Source organism: Felis catus, chromosome B2, assembly GCF_018350175.1.
Source record: "Felis catus isolate Fca126 chromosome B2, F.catus_Fca126_mat1.0, whole genome shotgun sequence".
NCBI classification, from domain to species: domain Eukaryota; kingdom Metazoa; phylum Chordata; class Mammalia; order Carnivora; family Felidae; genus Felis; species Felis catus.
Genome location: NC_058372.1, coordinates 64260702 through 64282416, shown reverse-complemented (window position 1 = coordinate 64282416; position 21715 = coordinate 64260702). Strand labels below are relative to the sequence as shown.

Here is a 21715-nt window from a genome sequence, read left to right as displayed (position 1 = left end):
CTTGAGCCTATCCAAGCTCATCTTCTTCCTCATCCACACTGTCCAGTTATCTGGACAACTCTTTACTTTCACCTCACAACTGCATTTTTTGTAATGGAAAATTTGACTTGATACAATGATATAAGTGTTGTATGGTGCCAGCTGGCAGCTACACTTGTGGTGAGCATAGAGCATAGCAGGATGTATAGAGAAACTGAATCACTATGTTGTACCTGAAACTAACGTAACTTTGTGTGTCAACTATATTCTTATTAAAAAGACTAGCCCTATGAAGTCAAAAAATGTCATCTCCATGAGTTATTTTCATTTATCTGTGTTAAATATACTTTTAGAACTTTGCATTAGAGAAAAGCAAAAAAGATAAAACAAATATCCAATATTTACACATACAAGTGACCTGCCCTCCAAAATCTTGCAACAAAAGTAACTTCATATGTAAATAAGATTTCACCCTTCAAAATAAAATATTTATTTTACAAAATAAAAGGAAATAATGGTGATCTCATTGATAATCATAAAAATATATGTCTAACCATAGAAAAACAGCAAGTCATTTTCCCAGCTACTTAAAAATATTTTAATCATGCAAAACCAATATAATGTACTCTAACATAATGCTAAAATGTTAACCAAGATGAAGTGGCTTTTATTCATTTTACAGGATGTATATTTGGCAATAGTTTTTTAAAAATAATTACTCTAAAGGAACTCTAAATATATTATTTCAGAAACAATATTTTAAAATACAGCAGTAAGCAACGGAAACTATTGTTCTTTATACATTTTTGGCATAACACTGCCATACAATTACAGAATTATAAAACAAGTGTTTCATAGTACCATACAGATCCAGAAACTGGTTACAACTCCTACCACATACACATGGTATTGGTACTAACAGACATGCACAGCATTCTGTAATTCATACTGCAGTAGAACACAGGGCACAGAGAAGACCCAGCAGCTGCTGGAGAGTCAGAGCTTATGTGCGAAATAAAACACACATCTTTTGAAGAATCATACCCATTTTCTTGAAAGACTGAAAAAACAAAGGACACAATAGTTTCCAAAGTGAGATAGTGCCTGGACCCAGTTGGCCATCTATCTTCTTAGGTAATACTAACAAAAGGCCAATATCTTAAGAAATAAGGAAATGGTCTTTTAATAAAGTAAGTCTTTTAATAAAATAATAAAATAAGAAACAAGTAAATGGTCTTTTAATAAAAAGGAAAAATGCTTATTAAGGGAGAAGCTAACACTTTGCTCTCAGTTATTTCTCTTGATTGTAATGCCTTGATTGTATTAATGACAATTAATACGCTGTCAACTCTCGTATGGGCGATAGTTACTTCATGTGTAGACAACCACATTACTGAGTCTTAACTTAGCCACTCCCCCAATTTAATTTGTTAGTAAAACCACCAACTATTGATACACACTGGCAAAAAAAAAAATTAAACTTGGTATCTGATCATTTGCCTACTTCTATCAGTCTACTGAAAGGTTTCAGTTTACTGTAGAGTAGAAAGAAGTCATGGTTGAAATGGGAGTATTAATGGGATTCTGTTTGCCCGCCAATCCCTTGATCGCCTATGCACAAAAAAACAGAGCTAATTCCAAAATCACATCCCTACCATAAAGCTTTCATGGATCTTTCCTCGTCTGCTTCCAATAATTGTGTCATTTGTACAAACCTAGAATTGGTTATTCTTTATTTCTGTTGTAGGTTTCTGTTATTGTCTCTAATCTTTTGTTTCATTTGTATTTTCCTTTTCTCCACATGAAACTAAATTTTCTATTAGCACCAAAAACAATAATGCTCATCTGACCAAAGACTACAGGACTTAAACATTTCTTAGAACCAAGATTATTATATAACTAATCTCTCTGATTGACATAAACTGTTTTACAAACTCTGCCATAAATTAAAAACGAGAATATGATAAATTTCATAGCTTAAATATATTTTTATGAGGTTTTGGATTTTTTGTTTAAAAAGAGTCTTTTAGCCTAACAAATTATCAACGTCTTTTCACTTTCACTTCATTTTTAATGTACACTGAGTCATCTTATAAAAACTTTTAAATATATATCTATGAAAGAACAACTTAAAAGAACTTTGATTGAAGAACTAGGAGGAAGGGTGGGCGGAAATGGTATTTCAATGTTTCCCAAAATAGTTCTAAAGATTCAATTTACATAGCAAGTGTCCAATTGCTCACAATTTCCTAACTACAAAATGGTAGCAAATTATAACAGATATTTTGTGAAAATTGGTAACATATTAAAATTATGTATAGAATCTAAGGAAACCCACCCTCTTCAGAAGCTGGGGATCAGAAAGCTCAACACTCTTCTGAACCAGAGGAGGCTCTGAGGATCTGTCATGACTTTGGAGAGACTGGAACCCAGTGTTGGCTCCACTTTACCAAGATGCTCACCTGATTCTTACTCCCCATTCTGCACTCTACTTCCTGGCACAGTATGAGCCATAAAATAAAGCACTTAATTGTATTCTCTAACATGAAAACTTTAATTCAAGAAAGAAACATTAAGAAGCTATTTCCCACAAATAACTAAAACAATAATTCTCAACAGATCAAGAAAAAAAGATGACAAATAACATTCTAATCTAGGAAAAAAAGCAAAAACAGTGCTTTTTAAATGTTTTTAATAAGAAAAGTAATTTCAGATTCCTCCAACCATCTACTGGAATTAAACTTCTAAATAATTCTCTAATAGAATTCCATTTTCTACATCCATCTGCAGCTAAGAACAAGAAGTAAAATACAGACAAATATTACTTGTAGTAACTGAGAAATGTTTAAAATGAAATTCATAGCATGTAGCAAAATCAAACAAAAGCGTAAGTAAATGTAACAATGTTGTTAACATTACTGTAAATACATTTTGTCAAACATAACACACTGTCGAACACTGTGGCAAATACACCTCCTTATGAACTAATACTATTGTCACAAAGGGAAATTTCTCCAAAATGAAAAAGCACCAAAGAAAGTTCATTAAAATAACTGATATTCATGGTTTGGAAAGTTCCTCATGGCAAGATTTTACAATGGAGTAAAAATTTAAACTTCTGAATGAAAACCATCTACATTAGTTAAGGCACATCTGGACACCTCCAGGCATTCATATTTATAACTATATTATTATTAACTTCAATAATAAGGGATTTCTAAAACCACAGTCTGTCCCTGAACACAATCTGCTGGGTGGGCTGGATAACTAGAACAGGGATGGAGGCAGGGTAGTACTCACTGTCACCCTAGAAATTACCCACACAAATCTGTTCATGTAATAAACACTACAGAATTCAAAGCTGAAAGAAGTCAGTATATGTAACTCCTAATTTCTAGATCCTACACTGACTCCATCATCGTTCTCTATAACCTCACCTACATTTGAAATGATCCTAGCATGTCTAACTCCAGCCTACCTTCTATTTAACACATATAGCCCAAAAAACAAAGAGGAGTTTTCTAAGCAGGAGACAAATTAGAAATCTTCAAAACCATTCCTATAACAAAGGATCCCCACTCAGCACAAATAGGCATGAAAGACCCATAGATGAAGCTATAATCAAGTAAGATCAAGAATGTCCTTCTCTTCTCAGGTTAGAAAATAAAGCTTTTAGAGGAGCCTCAATTATAGAAAGACAAAAAAAAAAAAAAAGGCCCATTTACTCAAGAGTATAAATCCAATCATAACTCTATTACAAACTTGGGAAATTTAACTTCATACAATGAACCAAATATTCCCTATCAGCTCAACCAGTTTTTGACCACTTGATATGGGAGTTTACCTACAAAAATGGCTTTTTAAAGAGTAACAAATGTAACATTGCACTGTTTTTCCTTTTTCACCAGATAATATCTTCACTCAGATTAAAGCATAAAAACTAAAAGCATTGTAGGTAATTTTATATAAAATATGAAACAAAATGACTATGATAGATATGAAATGACATTTTCATGTTTACATTGTTAATACTTAGCAAAAAAAATCTTAGAACTTCTCTAGTAACTCCTGAGTTGCATATTTTATTTTATCCTCGAAGCTGAAAAATGTAGTGTCAAAATCAAAATTCAAAACAAAACTATGCAAAATAATTTTTGAACTGAGAACTAGACCTGATTTAGAAAAAGCAGACACATTTTCTCTTCTATCATGATTCTTTTGAGTTTCTTATGAGATTGAGCATGAAACTGTATAATGGTACAATATTCTTAATGTTATAAACTTTTTCTCTGCTGTACAGAAATATATCTTGTAATTATATATCACTTTACAGTATTTCAAAATACTTTCACATATATTATCTCCTTAGAGATATGAAAGCACAAAATATTAGAAATGTACGAGACTAACCAAGCGATATAACATCTGCCATGAAATGCAAGTAAATATTTTATCAATAGCCAATGTTTATATCCTCACAGTCCAAGGTACAACAATAAAGTCTATATATTTGCAAAGATTCAATAATGTTTCTAGCTATTTGGCCATGCTTCGCTGCATTTTTAAAACAGCTTCTCAGTAAATTTCTGCAAGCATATGGTAGTTTTTAAAAATACAAAACATTAGAGACAAACCCAGAAGGCTGTTTCATATCTAAGACCCACATAAATACGTATCTATAGATATTATTTAAAAAACTATTAATTTTACAAAGTATTCTTTATAGAAAAAAATTATAGACATAATTTTTATCTGCAAAAGGAATGACATCCTCTTATTTGTTCCCCACTGACGAATTCTCTCATAAATTATTTGCAGATTAAATGTAGGAATCATACTGTTACATATGAATATGGATTTTAAAAACAACATTCTGGGAAAAGGCCACTGTTTATAAATGTAGGCCAGGCAGTTTTTCCCTTGAGACTAAATATTCTCAAATTAACTGTTGCAATCTAATCAAACCCCTAATTAGGAATAATATTCTAAAAGTTAAATTGTTGAATGAAGTGTTTTATTTGTTAAGGGCTCTGATACACTACAGTTTCTAAGCAATTCAGATTATATCCATTTATTTTAGTCTCTGTCCACTTTTTATTAATATTTTAATATCTAGTCACAAATTTTAAATATTTTGCACTTAGAAAGCAGTCTGAACCCTTCTTCATGTATTCAAAATTGCTAAGATATTTTGAATTAATCATGTTCCTACAGTTCAGTTCAATGTAACGACTACTCTCATCTTACCCTGTAAAACTGTTTTTTGAGCTCTATGGGGACATTGCTATAAGCAGCACATTACAGGGCCCATACAAAAAAGAAATTGAAATGCAAAAGCAGAATTGTTTCTGCTTTTGTAGAAAGTAGAAAGCAAAAATTGGGAAAAAAAAATACTCTGGGAACCAGAAATGAGAAGATGCTTTATAACTGGAATATGATATACAACTTGGTTAATAATATATTAAAAACTCAAGTTTGAGCAACTATGATGCTGCATGTAAACTTCAAAGCAATAAGATCATACTTCTAAAGGCATACAATTGGTATATTTTCTAGAAATCCTCTGCTGGAAATCCCCCGACTGTAAAGGTTAACAGAGGATGATATGATGTGACTAACAAATAGGACACAGTAAAAATTCTCTGGGGGTTAAAGTGAATCTAAAAGCCCAAGAGACACACAATTGCCAATTCTTCTCTAAATGAAAGTGAATTTTTTTCTATTAATTGCTTTAACTATATTTGTATGTATGCTTTGAAGTTCTCACCACAGTGATTATTTTCTGATGTGTAACATTAGTAATAATATTACAGAAAGTAAAACTACGTACTCTTAACCAATATTAACGCAGTAAGTGCTTGCTAAAACTGAGAATACAGAATTTTAAATCTTCTGAATTTCAAGGTTTGACTACTTAGAGATACATCAAATTGTTTTCTTTTTTAAAGATACACTGGACTAAGCAATATTGTTAATTTCACAGCCCACAGAACACTGAGATAGTCAAGGTTTTAGGGACCACTGCCTTGTTACCAGTGTAAGAAGCATGCTATTTAAAAATGTGTATTTTCTTTCCTTATTTTTGAATTCTTTAGTCATTTGCATTCAGAAACAAGCACCGAATTTATATGGAACAGCCATAAAAGCAAAATCCTTTTCTTGGACTTTTGCATCAAAATTTGTTTTTAAGCATTTACCATAGAAAAACATTTTTATTATTTTAAAAAAGCAAATTCTTGATATCATACAGTTAAAAGTGCCCCTCTGTTTGATTTCAATTTCAGTACAGGGGATCACTGGAATGTACCCTAGAAATGCACATGCTGGCCTACAAAGATGGCAAATGAAGGCAAGTGCCGAGACAGGAAAAGAGGAAAGGACAGTGGGAAGCCCAAGAAATGGGCTGGGTGATTATGGCTTCCTAAGAATATCCATTTCACACACCAGAATTTAAAAAGAAACATCTTGAGGTGTTGTAATAAAGATTCCAAATTACTTTCTGAATGCGTTTGAATCGACTAACTTTGTTTTCCCAGCTTTATGAATCCATAAATTGGGCAATTATGTGGCAAAATAATGAAATTTATCCTCTTGATTTTCTTCATGTAGACCGTAATCTCCCAAAAGAATTTATTTGCTATATCAAATACTACATGATTATTTCCACATACACTGAAAATAATTTAAAAGCAATTATTATGTACAGAACTTGGAAACTCACATCCTAAAAGTGTTAGAGAATACGTTCATTTATTGGGTCTTGCTTAAAACTTCTTACTAAATATTAAATTCATTATCATTCAAAATAAAAAACCAACAACAAACTGTTTACAACAGAAATTACAAACAGATAGCTAAAATTTGAAATGACCTCTGTTCTTCAGGATATATTGTACAGTTTTTCCTCCCTTACCTATACATGTTTGCGGGTTTTCTGATAATTCACTGTAATGGTACATCATCAGGGGAGCCTGTATTTCCAGGATTTTCACAGTCTTTGTTGTGGTTTTCACCTTCTTCATCTTTTTCAGGAGGAACTGCAATTTCCTTCCTCTCTGTAGGATGGCTGACTGCTTTTTCCAGTTGAGAATTTGAATTTTCAGCATTACCGTCCTCTGTCTTTGACTTGGTGGCTTCACTGCTGGGCTCTGTGCTAGGCCTGTCTGCCTCTTCTCCAGCCCCTCCAGGTGCCGCTTTTTTTTCTTCAGCTGTTTTGCTATTCAAATGAATAGCTGAGGAGGAATTTTTAGAGTCCTTGGATTTTTTGTGCATAGAAGTTTGACTGATATGACCAGAGGTGGGAGGGGCAGGCATTTTCTGGGCTTTGCTTCCCTCTGACTGTTCTTTCCTCGGCGGTCCCCAGATAAAATTCTCTGAAGGCGTGTAATGTTTCTGGGCAAACCGTAGGAGCTTTCTCCTCTCTCTCCTGTCTCTAATTGTATAAACAAAATACTCCAGAGCACTCTGTTTAATATTGGGAATAGTGTTTTCTACAAGAGCTTCATGAAGAATAAATTTTACAAGAGGAGATTTAAAACTTTCATATCCAAGCTCACCAAGGCTTTTGAGAATACGAGTGATTCGTAAATAGTTGTGCTGGGACCTGGAAGAGAGGATTGAACAAAAAATGTAGCGGGGAAATCAGGTGAGGGAAAGTAGGGGAATAAAAAGTATTAGAAAAATCATTTTTAATGGAACTGTAAGCCATGGAAATATGCATTACAATTTTAGTGAAAGTCATATTAGACACCATAAGAAGGATAAATTAGAAGTTATTAAACTCTTATACCTCAGTGTAATGCCAATCTATGTGAAATTCAAATGTGAAATATAAATTCCTCCTGTTTCTTCAGTTCTTCATATTTGAGAGATATTTAGGTCTAAAATTTATTCCCACTCATGTTGAATTGTTGTTTAATGTTAAATACACTGAGGATGTGATCTACTAGAGCATTTATTTGCAACGACGCCTGCTGTACCGTGCCCACCACAGGTAACTAGTCCCAAACATGAATGCAACATCAGCTATCAGCTGAAGGTATGATTTAGAGTGTCAGCAAAATCCACCACACTGGCCAAGTCATAAGGTAAGCAACAAAATCCACTCTACTTTACTGGAACAATTCTGACAAAGGCTGCAAAACTGACTTATTTAGCAGAACACAGTTAACAGCATGGGCTCTGAAGTCAGACCTGGAGTTTATACCATGGCTCTGCCACATACAGCTATAAGAAATTATGGTATCTTCTTCTGATTCAATATGCTCACCTGTAAAGTAGGGGAAATGGCCAACATTTCAATGGACTTTTAGAAGAATAAAATGAGTTGAGACATGTTCAGGGCATGTAGAACTTAAAAAATGTTAGATACTATTTAAAATCAATATTATTGCTATTATTTAAATCTGGTACTAAGGACGGTACTAAGGACCATCATATATGTACCTATCCCCACTTAATTACCTAATTGTCTTCCATCCATGCCTTCTCTCTCCTTCTTTTTCCCGGAGAATTTTAAATTTTGCTTCTAATGGCATAGACTCCCAAGATGCCTTTTTCCCCAAATCGCACAAACTTCTTCTCTGTCCTCAAACTAAGGCCGTTATCAGATGAATGCTTTTCAAGCTTATCTATCACAATTCATAATATACCTACACTACATCACTGGGCCAATAGTTGCCTCATTTACAAATACCTGGCCACATCCTAAAAGAATCTTCAGCTACACATATTAATCATGTGCCATCAGCAGCTCAGGTATTTATTTACCCAATATTGACACGCAACCATAACAACCACTTATTTCTAACTTCCTAAAATCTGTTTTATACATCAGACATTGAACTTTATACAAGCAATGCATATACCTGCTTTGGTTTCCAGAAGTACTTACAGCATTTCGCTTATAAATAACTAGCTAATTATTTGGGAAGGGTGAAGAAGGATGTTAAATTACTTGAGGGACAAAAGGGGGGTGGTTCTATAGCCTTACATTTTAATAATAAAGTTTGTCTGGACAAAACAAAATTCTTAATGAGTCAGGATAGATAAACACTGAAAAAGACAAGTCTGGCAGTTTTTATCATCCCCATTCTTCTGGATGTTTCCTACAAAAGTATTATCTTAATATTCAACTCTTTGAGGCCAAAAGGTAAAACACAGCAGAGATATATTTCAGCCTCATGAATCTATATTTTTTAATAGTGGAGAAGTTAAGAGTCTTCTGAGACAACACAAATTTGAATGAGGTTAAGACAATCTGCCATTAATAGCAGAGATGACTTAGTGTTAGGTTAGTATGGGGTATATACTCTCCAAAACCTTAAGCAACATCTGCTTCATAAATCTATGAAAAAGAGATACATGGCAAAGCGAGGGAACATTTTTCTAAAAAATCCCAAAGATGAGTTATATGATCCAACAAAATTGTCTATGTTTGCAACCAGCTCAATTGCAAACATCCAGTCGAAGACGAATGACCAAGATAAAATTTCTGTACACATTTATCTGTATCTATGCACTCTTCAATTTAAAATATTTACATTACATAAAATATGTACACAACAACCCAATATTTACACTGAGTTCAAGAGAATGAAAATCAGAACTATGGAACAAAATTGTACAAGAAAGAAATTGAGTGTGTCAGTATGATTTGAAATAAATTTCGCAAATGAAGACAAAAAGGAAGAGAGGACACCAGCTGAAACCCACCCAATATTGTAAGCAGCCTCTGGGGTTGCAAAGCAGATAAAAGGGAGAAGCTGGGCTTCCCAACAGAAGGGCAGTAAATTGCCCTGAAAAAGTCAGGAAGACTAGGTAGGTGAAGAGAGAATACACAAAACGCAAGAACCAGGAGACAGGAGATAAAAGTTAGAAGCAATTCCAGGGTCTAAAATATGGCTCAGTAATCTAAGATGATTACAAATAAAACTGGAAATACAGCTTAGTGGTTGGTCTATATGTTTGTATTCTCATGTTCAAAAATATTTCACTTCTTTTAGTCATGGTCACTTGTTCACTGAACATTATTTCATTTCACTTTCATTCAGTTTTTTTTTGGTCCGCTGGGCTACTATAAATATATTGAGTTTCCTGCCTACTCTAAAAAACTCAAGATGTCATACAGATTAAAACACAAATAAAAGCTCTGTGCAACACCCAGGGAAAGAAAAACGAGAGACAGTGGGTGGCAGAAAGAAAAGGATCTGAATGAGGCAAAGGGAATATGACAGTTAATTCAGGCTCCTTTCCCCTGACCAAAGCCAGGAGATCATTTTAATTAAAACCTTCAGAAGGGTTCTGTTTCCAACTGTCAGTTAGAGGATCTGAAAATAAAACCCCAAGGAGGATTTAAGCTGGCAAATGTTATTTTCTTCAGTGTTTATTCACTCAACAAACAGTTACTAAACAAGATTTCTATTCCAACCAAAAGTAACAAGTTGGGGATGGAGATTCTCTAAAATAAAAGTTTACCATCCTACATGTCAATAGGCTATTTGCATACAGCTTTCATTGACAGTGGGACATTAAGTGCTTAGAAATTCTGTGCAAAGACAGCGACCGGCATTGCTTAGGCAGAGGCATAATATACTTCTGCTATAAGTGCCCTATATATATCAAATTTAACTTGAGTTATGAGTTAATGGGTCTTCTAGTCAGGATCATAAAGCTTTACGCCCATATCTTCAGTGTTTTAGTACAAGCTACCATTTTAATAGTGTTGATTGTAACTAATAAAGTAAAAAGAAAGCTTAAACATTAATACTTATACTCATTTTAGCAAAGCAAGATGAAAGTTCTAGAAAAACACCAAAAAATTCAGTTAATTGATGCTCAAAACTGTTTTCAGCAAAGAAAAATTTCTTAGGTTAGCTTTTTTTTTTTTTTCCTCTTAGTACTTGCCCAGTTCGGCTAATTATAATGTGCTTAAAAAAAATGCTTTAAAGCTGCTGGTTTTATGGTCCAGCATTCATAAGCCACCCTATAATTAAAATGAAAGAAATTCAGTTTGCATACAAAGAAAATACTAAGAAAAATAAACTCTGGGTATAAGTATTAATGAAAGTTATAAATATCCAGGCAAAAAAAAAAAAAAAAAAAAAACCAGCAAATCAATTCCAAATAAACTATGTTAAAATTCTCTTCACAGATTTTAGGATTTATTAAGCAAAAATGGGCTTTTGTTTCTACTTAAATAATGACGATTCTAATTTTCCCCCTTTTTTAGAAACGTACAAGCCCATTTCCTTCTTATAAAATGATATTTTATGTCATGGGCTTCATTTATAGATTTAGTCTAAGAAGGTACCATGCTTGAGGAACAGACTGTGCCACAAGAAGCTCACAGCCTAGCCGAGGGGAGCTGGAAAAATGCATACACAAAATAAGTACAAATGCCAAGATACATGCTATAAAGAGGGAGAGAGGCCACACTTGGCTTTGGGCAGTAGAGAGGTTTCAGGAAGAAACAGCTGTGAAGCAGAATGGCCTTATTTCTACCTGGAATTTCACTCTTTCTTATAGCTATTTTGTTGTGCTTTAGATGGGACAAGGAATAAAATGCATTTCAGACTAGCTTTTGAATTCAGATTCCTGGGTCCATCTACTAGTTAGCTGTTCCTATGTTCCACGGAGAATTCTAACCAAGAAAAGATAACATGCTGGCCCCTGGTGTGCCGCTGGGGCTTTACTTACTCATTCAGATGCTGAAATCTTTCCTGCCAGTTAACAGCACGAGCAACATTTCCAGTTTTATCAACCAGTTTTATTCCAAAAAATTCTAACATCATCTTATAAGCCAGGAGGAATCTTTTAATTGCTTCTTTCGTTTTTTTGAATTCCTAAGGGGGAGAAAAAAGTCAGCTGAAATGATTCAATAGTTACCAGGACAATAAAATAGCAATATTATTTGGTCATCGCATATAAAATGAAATGAGCTTGCATTACCTCAATTTCATATGTAGTTAATTCTTTAGCATAAAAATTCAAGCCTTGTTCTCTCAGGGGGAAAAGCCTATTTTTTAGAAAAATAATATTATTATATTAATGCTATCTGAAAAACATACACGATTAAATAGGACATGGTTCAAGACACATAAATGTAACTGACCATTGAATGTAAGTGTGGTTGTGCTCCAGCTTTTCATAATCTCCTTTCCACTTATTTAGAACTTCTTCAATGTAAACACCTAGACAGTAAACATTTAGAAAATGAGCCAGACATTTAAGACACTGTTGATGACATTTTAATATTTAATCAATCTTTATATTAAAACCTCTGAAATGTAATTATAGCATGTGAAAATATTGTTTTTAAAAAATGTTTATTTATTTATTTTCAGAAAGACAGTGCAAGTGGGGGAGGGACAGAAAGAGGGAGAGAGAGAATCCCAAGCAGGCTTTGCTCTGTCAGCACAGAGCTCAATGTGGGGCATCCCAGGAACTGTGAGATCATGACCTGAGCCAAAATCCAGAGTCAGATGCTTAACTGACTGAGCCACCAAGGACCCCCACAAAAATAATGCTTTCAAAAGAAAAATACCTTATGCCATATGCTCAGTTATGTAATAAGCCTAATTTTTAAAAAATCAGTGGCACCACAAATCACAGAAAGTCTATTAGTGTTACTCTAAAGCAGAGGCTGACAAAGTACAGTCTGCCATCTGTTTAATAAAGTTTTATTGGAACACAGCCATGCACATTCACATTTATATATTTTACACTACAATAGTAGAGTTGAGTAGTTGCAATAAAGACTAATGGCCCACAAACCTGAAAATATTTACTACCTGGCCTTGTACAGAAAAAGTTTGCCAACCCCTGCCCTAGATGGTCATATAGTTCTTTAAATACAAGATGGGATCAAAATGGAATGTAGGCAAAAAAAAAAAAAAAAAAAAAGGAATGTAGGCCAGGAAAAAAAAAAAAAGGAATAAAAGAAAGGTGAGAGAAAAGAGAAGGGAAGAAGGAAAAATGGAAGAAAAAGGACCCAAGTTACATACAGTATACATCATCCAGCTTACTCTTCACAGAACTCTCCCAAACCAGTACTATTATCCCCATTTTACTAATGAGGACATTATGTGAATCGTTCAAAGTCACACACTAACAAAAGAGTAAATGTAGGAATAGAACACAGGTCTTTCTGTTTCCAAAAAGTAAGTCCTCTTCACCACATTTTATTGTTTCCTCATAAGAACTTATTACAGTTGACCCTGAACAACATGGGTTTGAACTGTATTGTAAGAATACAGTATATAATGCATATCACATAACAAAATATGCATTAATCAAGTGTTTATGCTATTGGTAAGGCTTAAAGTCAACAGTAGGCTATCAGCAGTTAAATTTTGGGGAGTCAAAAGTTACACACGGATATTTGACGGCACAGGGGTTGGCACCCATAACCCCTATACTGCTCAAGGGTCAACTGTATAACAAAATCCTCCTGCTTCTCAAATTCTGTCTATGTCCTCACAATTGACTATGTGGCCAGTTAATCAATTTTAAGGAAAAAAAAAAAAACACAAAATATTTCTCTAAATATAACTCATCTCATTCTTGTTTCCTCCAGAGATCACCAGTTTATAGTTGAGGCCTACTCTTGGAAGGCTGAGTAAAAAGTTGTTTTTGAATCATGCTATTGGCTTTATCAGCAATTTAAAACTATTTACCTCCATAATCTCCCTTCCAACTACCCCTCCACCTACTTACACAAGTAAAATACATCACTGTAGGCTTACGCTTATTGGCAAGTGTATGTGTATGTGCATGGATACACCCACACAATAGGAAATGGTGTGAGTTGGTGTAATTTATATAATAAACTAGAACACATTTTATGCGACCTTAGATAAACTCCTGACTCCCACCAACCTTACATGATTTCAAAATAAGTTTTGTGATAAAAATTACAAAAAATTAATAACAGTGTTTGAATTTATTACTTTAAATTACTACCTCAAAAATAAATTCACTACTAGAAATACAAAAATAATTCAGTTAAGTACTCTCATGTTCAATGTTTTTAATATTTGAAGGCATTACTTTAGGTGAATTTTATTAAATTCAAATCAGAGTCAAATTAACAATCATTGCATTTCTTCTGAAGGTTTTCTTGCCCCAGGTCCTAAAAAACCCTAATAATTTAATTAATATTATTTCAATTAGTAAATAAAACAGTGTGTTTTTATCATTAGTAAATACAACAGAACACTTTTATCCAGAGGTTTCCTCCCAAGTCTGAGCAAACTTTTGGGACGCTTTAATTAACATTAAATTAATTAAAGACCAGTGGATTTGGCCAATGGAGCAATGTTCTTAAGTCCTAACTCCTAACTGGTGCATCTCTCAGTGCACAGTACAGGGAATTCCTCCTCCCAACATGCCATCCACCCTTCAGACAGCCTTCCTCCAGTTTGTTCACCAAAGAATACACAGTCCGGCTACTTGGAAAGCTTTGCAATCTATGACCCTCATTCCCTGACTCACTTGGCTGCGGATTTGGCTCAGATTCCACTAAGAGCAAAGAGCAGAAGCCAGGGCCATCTGGTCACTTCACAGAGATAAGGGCAAGGAGAAAAGCCAACTTTGCTGGTTTGACCTGGATAAAATTAGGATGTCCATCATGAACCACAGCATGGTACTTTGGTGAAATATGCATATTACCATAGTGGATGCATCCTCTCCCTATAGGGGGAGAATCTTAGAAAAGATCTTACAAGGGTAATTGTAGAATTGTGAAGGAGGAGGCAGTTTATTTGGCAGGGTTGAATGGAGATGTAGTGTCTCTGTAGTTCCCTTCCCAGGATATTGGAACAGTGAACTGAGACTGCCAGGACCCCCTGACCCCTGAATCTAAAAATCAACAGGAAAGATCATTCTAATACAAATATTACTTTTCAATTATGTTCTAAATAATTTGGGGCTATGGCATAGTAAAAAAAATACCGAACTGTGGATCCTAGACCCAACCCTATAATCGAGTGACCAGACAAGTCAGTCATTCAAGCTTTAAGACCCAGTGACCTCATCTTTAAAATAAGGAAGATTAAAAAAATAAAATAAATAAAATAAAATAAAATAAAATAAAATAAAATAAAATAAGGAAGATTAATCTGATCTCCTCTAAGGTTTCTTAATAATCTAGTATTTTATGATTCTATAAATTTCATCTCTTTCCCTCTCACAAAAGTGGCCCCCACTACCTTTAAGACAATAGCCCCTGTGAACAAATGGTGGGAAAGTATTGCTAATCCACAGTTATTCCTCTAGAATTTGCCAAGTGGAAGTTCACAAGTCTAGGGTCTAGGGATTTGGGGACACCTTAGACTACATAGCAAAGTAAATCCAACCAATGAACAAATGCATTAAGAATGTACTGACCACAGAATAAACAAAGAATAACTAGGTGTATGTTATTATGTAACATTTGCTTTTTACCAAGGTAGCAGATTACTCACCATCTGGCTTAAAAGGAATTTTATTCTTATAAAAACGAAGATTGCTCAAGTCATTTTGATATCGGATATCTTTGAAGTTCTGCTAAAGGAAAAAAATACATCAATCTCCAGCATATGGACATATAAAAAAGGCACAAGGACCCTTCTTGCATGTTTGCTCACTAGCACCACAAAATAACAAAAACGGAAGGGAAATATTTTACACTGTAGAAAAAACATTCTATACTCTTACTGGGTACTGATGTCGGTATTTGTACAAATCCCTCGCAGCATAAAAGCTTCTCTTTGGTTTGGCAGCTGCTTCAGTGGAATCACCACCCTAAAATGAAAAGTAAAATTCCATTTACATGTTGAAGCGCAATAATTTCACTGAGAAATTTCTAGAACACCTAAAATAATGAACATCCATAAGGAAAGCCTGAAAAGTGTCGAGCTGTTCAGAATAATGACAATATTATACATTTGCTTTTAATGATGCCTACTAGCAACATTTGTTGGCATTCTATTTGCCCGATTTGAACCCAATAACATTTGTCCTAAAATGTTTTACTGAATAAAAAACGATACTATTCACCAAAAGCCTATGGAGGCCAAATGTTCTAGATTAATACTCATTAGAAATAGAACTCAAAATGAATTTAAGACATTTACCTTACCAGAGGTTACACAAGTGATTCTATGACCAAAATTATTTTTGAATACATAATATTAAAAAACTGTTAAGAAAATAAATTCTACAAAGAAAATTATCATTGATTTGCAACATTTAGCTGAACTTAAAGGCAAATAATACTCATGAAAGGGAAAGGGGATTTTTAAAACAACCTAAATAGCTTTCTAAACTCCATCCTCTATTGCACCATAACAAGTATACAAAGGCATGAATAATCTGTTAATCCAGTGATAACACTATGTGACATAAATCAGCAAATTTATAATATATATACACAAAGCAGTAAAAGCTCTCAAATGGAATGAACTTCGGATTGTAGTAACTTATGTGTGGTAGTTCATCCATACTATTTAACTTATAAAAATTCTCACCACCATAATGATTTTAAAAGTTTAAGATACAGGTCAATATAATGGATTTAAATTCTCTAACTATATGTATTGTTATAATGCATTAAGAAAGTGCTTTGTGTCCCATGTCATCCAGGACAATAAGACAGATAACAATAATGAAACAGAAGACAATGTTTAGGTCTGAATATTCATTAAGAGCTTCACCTCCCAAATCCCTTTCTCATCATCCCCCACCCCCATCTGTATTGACAGATTAGCATCCTCCAAGCAATTTTCACACATTTTTCAAGTGGTGTGATTCTCACTATTACTACAAGTATAGAGATACTTACTTTAACACCAAATCCTCTGATGTTTAACATTAGCTACTCTGTCATGTTACATAAGCAAGGAAAAGCTTAAATTCTGGTCCTTGCCACACGTTCAAAATAGCTCTGCCTAGCAAGTTTCTGAATCTATTTAGCTTGAGCTACAACCATATGAATCATCATCTTACATTTGTACAGAAAGCACTTTTCCCATTTACAAAGCACTTACATGTGTATTATTTCATTTGATTTTTACAACACACCTGGATGGCAGATATTAGTGTTTCCCTCTTAGAAACAAGGTAACCCAGCCTTAGAGAAGTTCAACAAGGCCCTCGAGCTCAGTGACAGCACAGGATGTGGAATTCCAGGCTCTGGGATGCAAGTCCAACTAACTAGGCATGAATCCATTCCAGCTCCACTAAAAGTGAAAGAGCATTATAGAAACCTGGGTATAATGTCAACAGCCCAAGACTTGGGCTGTCTTAATTCTGTTACTCATTTGTGAGGCCTTAAGCAAACCACTTAACTGAATCTTAGTTTTATTATCTGTGAAACAAAGATAATGACTCATGCCCTACCTATTTCTCCAGATTATTATGAGAATGACTGCATCCTCCAACCTCTAAATGTACCAACCTGCAAGCATCTGTCTTTGTTCCTCCAGCTTCTGCTCCTTTTGGAATCTCTACCCTTTCCCCTCTCACCTGCCCAGTCAAGGATTTTGTTCCTTAATATATTGTTCCTATTCCCTACATCATCAAAATTTCTCACTCTTCTGGATCATTCCCTTCAGCAGACATATGTGTACAATTTCTAAGCTTAAACATATACAATCTTCCTTGACCCAAATCTCCCTTCAAATACAGAGCCATAGCTCTGCTTCCTGTTTTGATAAAATATCACCAAACAATTGTGCATAACCCCTATCTCCTCCTCTTCTCCCATGACACACCCCAATCAGGTTTTCATCCTCAGCATTCCATCAAAATGGCTCTTTCAATGTCACTTACTAATCTCCATTTTACCAAACCATTTCTCAGTGCTCAACTCAGGCAACCTCCCAGCAGCACTGGGCCTGTGAAATATTTCCCTCCTTCCTGCAACACTGTCAGATGTCACACCTCTCCTGGTTTCTTCCTATCTCATTGGTTGTCCCTTGTCAGCCTTCTCTTTAGCTCCTCCTCTTCTGCATAGGTTCCAAATTGAGGAGTGCCCAGGGTTTAGTCCTTATTCCTCATCACTCCTTAATGACCACATATCTCCCCTGACTTTCCACACCACCAACAGACTGATGACTGCAGTTCTGGACTAAGGCTCCATTCATCGATATAGTTAAGAACTCCACTTAGACGTCCAAGAGGATATAAAATTCAGGGGAATTCTTAATTTAACCTCTGATGATGCTTTTTCGCTAGACTTACTCATCTTACTTATTGGTGCCATCATTTGTTAAATATTCACTTGAACTAGGAATACAGCAGGTATTCCTAGGAGGTAAGAAGTAGTCAGACTGGGATATATTCTAAAGGTAGGTCCAGTAGTCCTTGCAAATGACTATAGGGAGAGGGAACAAAAGCAAAAATAAAAAGGAGATTTTTAAAAGAAGTTAAATGGTGACACTAACAAAAATAAATCACTAAAGGGGAAAAGGGAGCGCTGCTGTGGTCTACCATTTTCTGGGGTCACAATTAGCTGAAACATTAATTATGAAACTGTTTTATACAGAGGGACCTGGTTAGCTGGATTGAATCTGGGCTGGAATTTTTTGATAGCCCAGACTTCTTTGAGAAGGTTACTTAATTGGGAGACAAGAGAAAGAGAAAAACTGGAACCTAGCCCCTAATACTTTTTGAGGGTTGAATTTGCAATTCAAAATGACCCATCAGCAATCCAGAGCACAAGGGGCAAGGGGATCCGCACAATATTGACAGGTTAAAGGTTGTACATTGGTCACAGACATACTTGGGTTTGCATCATTCTCTCCCTGAGTATTCTTGGGCAAGCTTCTACTCTCTAAGCCTCAGGTTTGTCTAAAATGGGGATTAAAAACAGCAACTCCCACCCAACCCCCGAAATCGCAGGTGACTAAAACAACGTGTTTAGCATAGAGCCTGCACTAAGACTTTGTCTCCTCCTCACCTAAACAGAGATGATCATCCAGATGAAGGAGGCAGCCTTGGCTGTAATATTTAGGTGGTGACTCCTCTACTCCAGTCAAGCAACCAGTGGTCATATTTGACTTTGGGCTCCATTTTTTTTTTTTTTTTTCACTCTCATTTCCCCCTAGCTATAAAGAGGAGGGCCTAATGCAGAACCACAAACCTTAACATACCTCCAGGATGTGCACTTCTCCAGAGGGCTGGCTACACAGTTCCCCCTTTCTAAAGTTTTCTGAATTATTTTCAGTCCGTCAGAGGTTAATAGGGAATATTTAACTATTTACAAACCTCTCCTCCAAACTGTATTAGCCAAATGATTTAAGGACAGTTGGATCAACAAGTCTCTGGGTGATACAAGAGTTCTGCAGAGTGCCCTGAACTCCTCAGTTGAAAGGCCTTACTTAGGGCGTTTTAACTTCGGATGGGGGTCTCCTACCCTACTCTGAATGGCTGTAAACCCCACGGTAGGGGAGGGTGCTCGCTGCTCCTCACTTGCAGTCCCACCTTATTCTGGGTAATTTTTCCCAATGACACGCACTAGACCGTTTTCACAATCCTCTATTTTTAGACAGGTTCCTCCCACCCCACCTTCGCAGCACCCAGCTGCGCCGCAGAGGCAAAGAAAACACCCATTCAAGTTGGGTTCTGCCCTCAGGGACTTTCTCGCAGTGCCCGCGGTCAGGCCCCAGGCCGGCAGCGAAAGGCTCCGGCACCGCAGGCCCCCAGGTCCGCGGGGCTGCGGGACGGCGGCCGGCGCGGAGGGGTCTGGCCGCAAAGGACCGGCAGCCGCCGGCGCCCCTGCCCTCCGGGTGCAGGGGTCGCTCGGCGTTTGCTCCGGCCCCCGGCGACGTCCTTCCTCCCGGGGCAGGGGCGCCCCGGCCCGGCCCGGCCCGAGGCCACCGCGGGGCCGCGTACCTGCTCGGCGCCCGCCGCCTCGGCGTCTCCGTCCGGCGCGGGGCTGGCGCGGGGCCGCCCGCCCGCTCGCTCCGGGGGCTGCGCAGGCTGCTCGGGCTCCTGCCCCGGGCCCTCGCCGCCGCCGCCGCCGCCCGGCCCGGGCTCCTCGGGCTCGGGCTCCGAGTCCGTCTGCCAGGTGGAGTCGCAGTCCTCCACGGTGGTGGGCTCGCGGAAGCTGACCCCGCCGAGCAGGTTGCCCATTGAAGAGGCGGCGGCGGGCGCGGGGCTGGCGGGCTGCGGAGCGCGGGACGGGGCGCGGGGCGCGGGCTGCGGCAGGCGCGCTAGGGCCCGGGCATGGCCGCGGCCAGGGCGCTGGGCGGCAGCCTCGGCCCGCCCGCCACCGCACTGCCTCAGCGCGGCGAGCGGCAGACAGGCACACTCGCGGGGAGGAGCCGGCGGCCCCGGGACCGCCGCCGCCGACGCTTGAACCCGCCCATCTGGTTCCTTCCTCTCCCCACCCGCGGGAACCGGTGCCGGCCCGGATCCCTGGGGAGCGTAGTGCCTCCACTCTCCCCACCCCCACCTGGCCTGAGCGCTGACAGCCTCAGCCCCGGGGACACACCTCACTTTCCCCTTCCCCCCACCTCCCCGGAAGGCCTGCCTTCGCGGGGCCTTTGACGTCTCCAGGGAAGGATCGGGATCTGCTGCTGTTCACCCGCTCCTCTCCACCCCTACCCGGGCAGGGCAACCAGCTTGGGGCTCCTCCCAGCTGAGCGGGAAGAGTGGTCCCGCCCAGCTCGGGGAGCCACGGCTGGGGTGGACGTGTTATCGAAGACAGTTATCACAGTCTGGAGGCCAGTCCTGTCCACACCTCCTCCCCCTCTCCTGGGTGGTCCGGGAAAAAGATGAATTAGCCACAGCAGAAGAAGACAAAAGCTAATGGTGATGGGGCACCACACATCAACAGAAAATCCCAGCTACCACGACTGCAGGTATTTAGGGCAGCCACCTAGAGACCCCAAGGGCTAGATAAAGTCAAAGCTATCTGTCACCTCATCTAATGAGCAAACATCTCTTGAAACAAAAGGAGCAATAATAGCTAAACTTCTTCATTGATCTGTGGATTGTTATTACTATTACCCACTCCAAATCTACACTCTGAGTAGAATAAAAACTCAGAATGGTAGGCCTCTTGGTCTGTTCTGTAAATGAAAGGAGGAGGGAAAACATGTTCTAGAAATACTTAAAGATAAAATAGCATGATGAAATTCAATATCCCACAGCAAAGTGGCTAGTGTAAACTTTGTGTTATGGCCTTCTAACTGGAAAGACAACCTCTTGAAAGCAGTCATGTCTGTGTATATATACCACAACTGTGTATATATACCACAACTTGGCAGGTACTTGGTAAACATTTATTGAATAGGAACTGAGAAAATAGGTTAGATATATAAGATTATGTCTTATAAATTGGTGCACTTAAAGTAAGTAGTTTCTTTTTAAATATTTCATGATAAAATGGGAGACTGAATCAAAGCCAATGGTCTATTTCTAGGGGAAACAATCAGGTGAACAGAGTACCCATTCTATAGGTAAATCAGGTTTGCCTCCCTTCAAGCATGCTGCAGGAGATCCCAGCTGTGGCTCTGTCCCTAATCAGTTTCTGACCTTGGACAGGTCACAAACTGTGACCTACTTTAAACCTAACTTTAAACCTAAACCTCAACTATAAAATAGGACCAGATTTGGGACACCCGGGTGGCTCAGTCAGTTAAGCATCTGACTTCAGCTCAGGTCACGATCTCGCAGTCCATGAGTTCAAGCCCCACATCAGGCTCTGTGCTGACAGCTCAGAGCCTGAAGCCTGCTTGGGATTCTGTGT

At 37.6% G+C, this 21715-nt stretch overlaps 1 protein-coding gene across 2 annotated transcripts; it reads right to left on the bottom strand.

Annotated features, from left to right (window-relative positions):
- Positions 1-553: 553 nt before the first annotated feature.
- OGFRL1 (opioid growth factor receptor like 1) lies at positions 554-20419 on the bottom strand. 2 transcript variants are annotated; one of them, XM_023254091.2, is made up of 7 exons: positions 19855-20419; positions 15676-15762; positions 15444-15525; positions 12092-12170; positions 11929-11995; positions 11677-11822; positions 554-7582 (listed from the first exon to the last, which is right to left on the bottom strand). In XM_023254091.2, the coding sequence occupies exons 1-7, from the start codon at positions 20092-20094 to the stop codon at positions 6922-6924; spliced, it is 1362 nt and encodes a 453-aa protein (XP_023109859.2). In that variant the 5' UTR covers positions 20095-20419; the 3' UTR covers positions 554-6921. The 2 variants fall into 2 exon arrangements, with proteins under 2 accessions (XP_023109859.2, XP_023109860.2); XM_023254092.2 differs by having other exon boundaries at positions 15444-15522.
- Between the last annotated feature and the right edge of the window lie 1296 nt (positions 20420-21715).